Below are 9,250 nucleotides of genomic sequence, written 5' to 3'. Positions count from 1 at the left end.
GTGGCCCACATGGTGGGGGGCAGCGGAGTTTGAATACATACTGGAGTAGGTGCCAACATTGAGAAACTGGCACACGGCACGTCCCCCCCCAGATTGCTGGCTCCTCCTGAGACACTGGGCAATCTGGCCTCACAGGCTGCTTCCCCTCCAGGCAACAGTTGGGGCAGGTGATGGAGCATTTGCTCTCCAGGCTTCCAGAGTCCCTGCTGGGCTGGATCTCTGTGGCACTGATTTTGGTATCCTGGACCAGGTATAAGGGTTGTGAGGTTCTGGGTCATTTCCCCCTTTTTCCTAAATTTGTGACTGGTTATTAGGTTCTTTAGAGTTAGAGTCATCGTTCCATGCCCCGTTATAAAAGGTACTGTTGAGGGAAGTGAGTCTGAGACCCATCCTACCCCTCTACTCCTTGGAGGTTATTTTCAAACTTTCGGTCTTGAGTCCAGCACACCAGCCGGAGAATGTTAGCTCAGCCCCGTCTAGAAGTGGGGCACTTCTGATGTCCAGCTTGCATTCTAGACCAGTGAAGCCAGACTCTCTGGGAGTGGGATTCAGGCAGTAGAGTTTTTCAAAGTCCTCTAGGTGATTCCAATGTAAAAAAGGTCCTTGAGAAATCAGAGAAAACTTCGAATTAGAGCAGTTTTTCAACCTCGGCACTATTGATTGACATTTTGGAGCGGATAACTCTTTGTTCTGGGCACCTGTGCTGTGGGGTTTGGGGTGTTTAGTGGTGTCTCTGGCCTCTACCCATAGACGCAGTAGCGCTCCTCCAGATGAGACCCACTCCGTTAGATCATAAAATTATGGTCAGGAAGAGTGGCTATTGTGTTGGCCCCCTGCCCATACATCAGGGCTTTCAGAAATTTCTTTTGGAATTAAGTACTAGGAAGAAAAAATTCTCTCTTAAAAAGCTGGTCTATTCCTTCTTTTCTGTTCGTTTTTTTCTCCCTTTACTACTAGGAAGCTCAAAGTCAATGCCAAAACACATTCAATACCAAGGTTGCAGCGCAAAACCAGGGAAGTCTTGAGTGTATTTTCTCCTCTCTGCATCATGCTGATTTTCCTAATAACATTTTACTAATCTCTAAGTTGCCTTATATTCTTAGGGAATGGAGTAGGAAATAAATATAAACAAGGCAACAAACACAAGGAGGGACTGGCTGTTCCTCGCACGGCTTAGTCGACATGGGCCAACAAACCAGTGGTTGTAAGGAGGAACCTGCTCCGTTTGAATGACCTGGTCCTCCGCAGAGCATGTGGAGCAACTAAGGTCAACTCCTTTGGCCTCCAGCTTTGCCTGGGAAGAGGCTGAACTGGGTGTGTCAGGGGAACCCAGTGGCCAGCTGAGTGACAGCCTCTAGGAGAATAAATACTAGACTCTGCTGCTTCCTGAGAGCCCATGTCCTGCTGTTTCCTAGGAGTCTGGGAAGTCTCTAAGAGTCGAGGCTCTGAAAGGCAACTTGGGATCCATCCCTGGGACAGCACCATCACCTGCTTTCCGTGAATGAAGAGCACCTTACTTTTAGTGAAATATAACCCACTCGTTAATACCAGCAGTTTTAAAGCCTTTAAAAAAAATCATTAGTAAGCGTGGCTATTTCATTTTAAATGCAAAATCCTTGAATAGACCAGAGATCTTAATTTTTTTTAAATATAGCTGAGTATTTTAATTATGAATGTACTTGCATATTCTCAGCATACTTCATTATTTATGTAGCTGGTGAAAAAGCTTTTTAATTAAATAGCATGCTGGCAATCCATTGTGAAATGTATAGATGTAGGTTTTCCTTGCATTAAAAAACTAAATACACACACGGAACACGGGCCAGCACGCATACTTTAATCACCATGAGGTATTTGTTTCTGAAGGATCTTAAAATTTGACCAATTTCTTCACTGGTAACAAAATAAATAGTCTAATTTTCCAGCTCTCTGCATGGCTATTCAGATTTAATGCACTCAATTAATTTGGAGATGGAGTAGAGCGGCGGTTCTCAAAGTGGGGCCCTTACACCTGCATCACCTGGGAACTTCTTAGAATTGCAAAATTTGGATGGAGCCCCACCCCAGGCCCAGTGAATCAGCGATTCTGGGTGTCGGGGGGGGCACCCTCTGCTCTCAGAGCCCTCCAGGTGATCCTGAGGCAGGCGAAGATTTGGGAACCCTGGGTGAGCGTTCTGCCTTGTGGTGCCCACAGTCTGGGTCTCACACCCAGGGCCCCTGCTGACGGGCAGTCACAACGGAGGGAATCAGGCCATGCTTCCGTCCCCCATCCAAAAAGTGCTGTTGAGGATTCTCACTCCTTTAAGGTTTAGAGGGCCTGCTCGAAGTCCTCAGAGTTGCAGAGAGGTTAAAAAGAGTCATCGTGAGTGAAATATATTAAGCCTGACGTGGTTGCAAGTTGCCCATCAATATCAGGTGCAGACTTACCAATTTTGACGAAACACGGATACTAGGACTCAACTCAGGCATTGCCATTCTCTCCTTTCCCACCACAAAAAGGCTCTGACATTAGAGCTCCGGCCCATGGCGCATTGTGTCGCCGGCTGCAGCGCCAGCTATCTTCCAGAGACGCCCCGCCCGTGTCCAGGCTGATGACCAGGCTGCGTTGCCGCCCGTGGCCGGGAGCGACCATGGCCAGGAGGCGAGTGATTCGGAGAAGGCCCCAGCAGGAGTCAGCGCCAGAACTAGCTAGCACCAACAGCCGCCCGGCTCCCCGCTCTGCGCTTTGTCTTCTGAATGAACAAAGCTGCGTCTTAAGTACACATGAGCCAAACTGCCTTTCAAATTGCAGCCATCTACTTGGAGTTCAGATTTGCACAGCATGACATGAATTGGGCTGCAAATTATGCAGAAAACAGCCATCACATCCATCTGTGATGTCAGAATCCTCCAGTACAATGTGACCTGGTAGTATCTGGGAGAGGAGACGCATATTGGGTCTGATTCTTTCCCTATGCAGTACGATGAATATCCTCCCGGCTGCATTTGGCCCAGTGTGAAAAGGTTAAATATGATTGAGGTTATGCCTGTGATAAGCTCAAGAGCAGACTTCACTTCCAAGGGTGCAGGCGATTAGATTTTTTTTTTTTTAATGGTAGAGGAACTAGAAAAAGAAAACACACAAATACGCTCATACCTAATGGTAAACTGAATTTATTTCCTCTTGGAAAACAATTCCAGTAATCTCCAGGTTCAGACCGCAGAGTAAACATTAATAACAGTAACATACAGGTTAGTTCAACTGATTCAAGAATTTGGCTGTGTGAAATCATTAAGGAAAACCTTGAACACTCAAAGCTTCAAATGTATCCAGGAGAAAAAAATCTTTGACAGTCTACATTACAGCTATTGCATATATAGTGAAGCTACCTGTCACATTGCAAGGCTTACAAATATATATACGGGCCTTATCCAGCTGTGGGGTGCTGTTCTGTGAGGACATCTCTTCGTGGTCTGCGAGAATCTTCAGCAATAAAAAATAGTCTTGGATTTAACCGTTGATATACCAAAAGAGAAATTCTAGGCTTAAGGGTAAATAAAAGGAAGTCCAAACATAGTCTCATTTGTAACGGCTGTTTTAATCTGTCTTCCTCGAAAATACTTTCTCTTAAGCCATTTTGCTCACATTTTTTTTTTTTTAATCTTGCCTGAATAGGGCCCAAGTCCACTTGTCTTTATAAGACCATTTTAGTATCAGACGACATAATACATGTGCAACACTTTATATACAAGGAGTCTATCCGGTGCTCAAAAGTTCAAACACATGAACATCCAACAGTTTTGATAATACAAGTTTTATGGTACAATACAATGTTTCTGAATATTATACATTAACAATGAAAGTTTCGTGCAAAGAGTAAAACATGTTCCCTTTTTGTGCCACAAAAGTCATTCTCCTTGAGAGACCGTACTTGCACTAACTGCTGTGTTGGGTCATCGTATGGTTCTGTAACAAAAAAGAAAGAGGGGAAAAAAACACTTAAGTGATCTTATTGTCATCAGACCAAGGATCTATACATGCTGGTTGACTGATAAAGATGTGAACTGTGTTTCTGCACCCCCCTCTGGAGAGGTGCTCGTGGGGACCCCCGGTGAGTACCGGGAGGGAGGGGCAGGGCCAGGGGCCTCTGGGAGGTGAGAGGCCTGGCCTGTACCTTTCCTTTTTTCTCTGCTTCTGCCCGGCCTTCCCATAATCCCCTCCTACCTTCCACCATCTCTTCTTATCAAAGTAAGACCTGTTTTTCAAAGACCAGGGTAGCACGATTTTAACAGTTTTATTTATCACTGTGTTATTTCCCTTACAAAAGCTTTAGGTCTCACCACTCTTAGATGGAAACATCTTGACTGTAGAGGCTCTATCTGTCCCTGAATATGGCCTTTACAGGCAAGGGCTGCCTGGCCAATAACCCACAGAGGGGGCAAGAGGCTTCTCTGGCTCCTCTCCCGGGTTTGGGCTCGGGGCTGTCACTCCGAGGCTCAGGCACACATTAGGCAGGCGCAACCACCCCCAACCCCAGCTGAAGCGGCCTTTGCGGTATTTGGGTTGTCTACTCTCCATCCACACAGCACGTTCCCTTTCTGAGTGGACACCCTCTTTCTCAACGGTGAGAGGCCAACTGTATACGTGGACCTGCAGCCTATGATGGAGGATGGCCCAGACCCAGGGCATTCATTCGAAGCCTAAGTCTGCAGACGGCCTGATTTCCCCCTTCCCTCTTCTGCGTTTCCCCTGAGCCAGGGTCTCCCACCTGTCAGTTTATATACCGTCCCCTGCCCCATCCCTTCTGCTCAGAACCTTGAGGTCTAGCTCAGAATACAACCACTTCCATGCTCATCCCATCGAAAACCGATTTCTCCCTCCTCTGATTTCCTCCTGAGTTATACCGCTCAGAGTTCACATCTTAGGTCTTCTGGTTATTTGTAGGCCTGGCTCTCTCCTTATGCCAGAAATTCTGGTGTTCATTCATTTATGCATTCCTTCACAAACATCTGCTGAACACTTGTATCACCACCTGGCGTGGCCCTCAGCAATGCCATCTTCGTAAAGACCCGGCCAAATGAATGACTGACTAGTTAGGCAAGGGCTATTGAAGGGCACGGGGTGGCCCCCGCCTTGATGCCTTCCAAGTGCACAAAGTCTAAAGAAGAAAGGCACGTGGGCACAAAACGGCAAAGCAATATGGCAGGATTAGGTCAGAAATGAACACAGAAATGCCACGACAACACCTAACCCTGCCTGGCCTTTGGAGAAGGCTTCGCAGTGGAGGTAACACGTGACATTTGAGTTGAGGCTGGAAACATGAGAACACATTGGGCACTCCAGGCCAACACATTCACATGAGCAAAGGCAATGAAGCAAGAAGACACAAGGTGTGTTGGTGGACCTGCAACTCGTTCGGGTTGGATGGAGTCTCCTGGAGTGTCCTGAACTGAGAGTACCGATGAGAAAGGAAGACGGAGGGCAGTTTGGGGTCAGATTATGAAGAGCCTTTTGTACCTCACTAAGGAGTTAAGACCTTGTCATGGAGGTGAAGGGCAGCCATGGGAGTTTTTTAAGCAGCGTTTTTAAGCCTTAAAGATCTTCGTTATCTCTTCATTACCCACAACTAGCAAAACTGCCTGCTCTGTGTATACTTGATGAACGACCAGATGCTTGCCCAGTCAGGGCTGAGAGCACCAGTGAGGGAGATGGGAGATTTTGTGAAGAGGACCAAGCTTTCCAGTCTCTGTTTCAAACTTAGCCCATTTTTGGAGCCTGGCAACAAATAATGATGAGGAACATTATGTCGCTCTCTCTTATTGAAAACAAAACAAACCTATTTTTATTAATTCAGTGATTCAGCTGGATCTTTTTCTTTTCTTAGTAGCACTAGCCTAATAGTGCACACAGGAACAATTTTTATGCTAGTCCTCTTTTTCTTTGTATCGATTTCCAAATACTTCTGAAAATTATTTTTCACCAACAGGTAGACAGAAAGGGTAATCAAAATACTGATGAGACCAAAAAACTTTCCTACTTCCTTAAAAATAAACACAATGATGATCAGAGAGTTTATAAACAATACAAAAGCTCATCTCCAAATATTGTATCTGAGCTTTCTTACGCCTTTTGTTATCTCAGAGTCAAGTCTGATCAGGGTTTTCATTGGTAACAAAAGTTACTTAAATGATAGGACACTGATGGGTGGCGGGAGATTTTTTTTTTTTTAAACCATAATCAAAGCTAAAAAAAAAAATCAATTTAATAACATTAGGTTTAAATGTGTAAGCGCCTACAATAGACATTCTGCATTCGATAGGATTCTAGAGGTTAATAAAGGAAGATATACTGCAATCTCTCCAGTGTTGTTATGTGTGCCTCTGTTGAGATGCCGCAAAACAAGAACCTAACACAAATTGGCTGTAATAGTTGGCAGGGGTTGGGTCTCAGACGCTTTCATCCTAAACCAAAGCCATACAAGCCTCTTCAGAGGTGCAGGGAAATGAACAAATGCATATGAATCACTTATTGCAATGGACCGAAGTTGCTACTATAAAGGAGTTATGCTTTGCATATTAAGAGAGAAGAAGATAAATCATTTGAGAGAAGGACAAGATTATGGCGTGTGAAATTCAAGCTTACACAAACATAAAGAGCCCTAATAGAAATAATGTCTAAATGGGAAATCTGGCATAAAACATGGTAAAAGCAGAAAGTTCTCTTGGTGTAGAGATACCAATTGAGATCAATTCTTGTCATTTTTTTCCTCCTGCTCCCCCACTTTTTTTTTAAATTTAAAAAAAAATTTTTTTTTTTAAGATTTTATTTATTTATTTGACAGAGAGAGACACAGCAAGAGAGGGAACACAAGCAGGGGGAGTGGGAGAGGGAGAAGTAGGCTTCCGGCCAAGCAGCGAGCCTGATGCGGGGCTTGATCCCAGGACCCTGAGATCATGACCTGAGCGGAAGGCAGACACTTAACTACTGAGCCACCCAGGCGCCCCCCACTTTTTTTTTTTTTTTGCTCCAGCTCAAATGAGGGCTGAGTTAAGTGTGGCTCACCCCAGCCCGTCCCGGTGCTCACCACTGGCAGTGACTGTCAGGATGGGAAAGGGGCACCCTGCTAGGTGGTCTTGGGTAATGGGCGTATTTGCTTTGACAACAAAAGAAAGGCAGTCCTCAAAGGCTTTCCCTCACCACCTTTGGGGATCCCTGGGCTGTGTCTGCTCCCCTCCCCACACTTTATTCTGAGTCACTGAAAAGAGAAATGGCCCAATTTCATTTTCTGAAGGAAGGAATGGGTGTCTGAACTACGCAGGTTGGGTTGGCTTTCAGGGGTTGGAGAGAACAGACTGACAGTGAGAGTCTCCAGACTTCACTGAGGATCCTCTGATAAGCGAAACAAGAAGTTGCTTCATGGGAGCCCTCTGTGTATTTTTTTTTTTTTAACTCATAGACGTGATTTCTTTCGAAAGGGAGAAAAAGGAGCAAATGGGAAAGATGCACAGTAGAGAAGAGAAGCACTAAGCACAAAGCAAGGGTAGGCCATGAGCGTGGTTCCCTCTTGCTTGGGCTCTTTCCATGACACGGGGCCGGTCCTGAGTCACCGCAGGACCAACATGGATGCCCAGAGAGGAAAAGAGGCTGCCAGGCCGCCAGCAAGCAGCCTTCTCGGCCTGAGAGTTTTGTGCTCTTTATGTCCAGAGGAAACCACGACACTAGAACACAGCAGTGGGTCACCTCACCACTTTTGCCCTGCAAGTCACAGTCCCCAAAGTACTTGAATGCAATGACAGCTTATGAGGAAAAAGATCTGTTCCAGGGAAGGGAAAGTGTTTTACATAATCGAGGAGAACATCAGCGCGAGTTGACGGGGGCGTGTGAGGGGGTGACGATAGAAAATGAAGTGGGAGGAGAAGAAACCTTCTGAAATCCCACAGAGAGCCATATTCTACTCTGCAAAAAGCCATCTCTTGGAGACCCCATGTCTAAGTAACTGAAAATTGCAAACCATTAATCCCAGTTATGAACAGTTGTTTTACACGAGGGGGGCTTATGTTAAAAAAAAAAACCAACCCCAAATCCACAGCCACCTTAAAACTTAAAAGAAGATCCATCTAGGTAGGATACCTTAATAGCCAGGTTTCAAAAAAACCCCACTCTCCTTACTGTAAAGGGCCCCATTTGGGAGGAGCGTGTTCTTTTTTTCCCTGTAAATGTGAAATTAAACTTAGAAAGCTAAAAAACAGACAAGGATCTTCAAAATTCCCTTCTAGCACTATGTATTTCTTTTAAAATACTAGATGCCTTTCATTTTACAAGGCTGGAATTCTCATTTGGAGCTTGGCACTCTAACAAATGATTAATTCAGCCTCCTCCTTTCTGAGAGCTGACCACATTTACTGGTCAAACGGTTTAATCCTATTTAAAATGCAATCCAAGCAAAATATTTTTGAATAAAAATAAAACCCCATGATCTCCTGAAACTGCTCACCTTGGCCAAGTTATCCCATTTTCCTGCGATCTTGATGTGAACTGGAATATTGGCACCAGTAACAACGATAAAGTGAACCTTTGGAGGAAAGCCTGGGGAATCTACCTTCCCAGGGAGGAAAAATGAAGTCCCCGCCCCCAAAAGTTGTGCCCACAGATTGCCCTCGCTTGTCCAATATTTTGGCAGGGGACCACGTCTCGTCTGTGCTTTGTAACTCTCTGTTGGCATCGGCAAAATGTTAAGTAGCAATGGTAATAAAAATAAAAACTGCGTTTGAATGGAAGTTTTGTGCGATCTGTTGATTCAAAGATGTTAATCATTTTTACCATGACTTGTCTATTTATAGCCCTTTGTCTTGAACAAATTCTGACAAGCTTTTAAAACTAAGAAAAAGAGCCAGCATGCTATTTTAAAAAGGAATGAAAAACAAAACAAAACAACAAACAACAAGCTTTCCACTAATTCACCATGCCATTAGAATCCCGAATTTAAACTGCAGTTGTATTCAATTTAGATGAGATGTTTTCCAACCAGATGAAATAGTAGGCAATTGTGGCTCTGTAACAATGCAAGGCGGGAAGAAATGTAAAGATTAAATGTGACTGTTTCTTTCAACAGATGGTGACAGCGCCATGGCAGCCTGTTGTTTTTTCTTTAGTTGAAGAACGCAAACATCCGTAATCAATCATCACTGATTAACTAATTATATTACCCTTCCTTTTATCACGGGGGTTGGACCTTTATCCGTAAACACTATGGATAATCTGTGTGCTCAG

At 44.6% G+C, this 9,250-nt stretch overlaps 1 protein-coding gene across 5 annotated transcripts in view; it reads right to left on the bottom strand.

Moving 5' to 3' along the window:
* Positions 1-3,137: 3,137 nt before the first annotated feature.
* Positions 3,138-9,250, bottom strand: part of ZNF521 (zinc finger protein 521) — a 272,111-nt gene continuing 265,998 nt past the window's right edge. For all 5 annotated transcript variants that reach the window (XM_036098162.2, XM_036098156.2, XM_036098159.2 and 2 more), the window contains one exon: positions 3,138-3,946. In XM_036098162.2, coding sequence (XP_035954055.1) covers positions 3,917-3,946 — 30 coding nt within the window. In that variant the 3' untranslated portion in view covers positions 3,138-3,916. The remainder of the gene's footprint in view (positions 3,947-9,250) is intronic.

The sequence above is a fragment of the Halichoerus grypus genome, chromosome 13 (genome assembly GCF_964656455.1).
Source record: "Halichoerus grypus chromosome 13, mHalGry1.hap1.1, whole genome shotgun sequence".
NCBI lineage: Eukaryota > Metazoa > Chordata > Mammalia > Carnivora > Phocidae > Halichoerus > Halichoerus grypus.
Note: the sequence above shows the minus strand (reverse complement) of the source record. Positions and strands in the feature narration are given on the sequence as shown.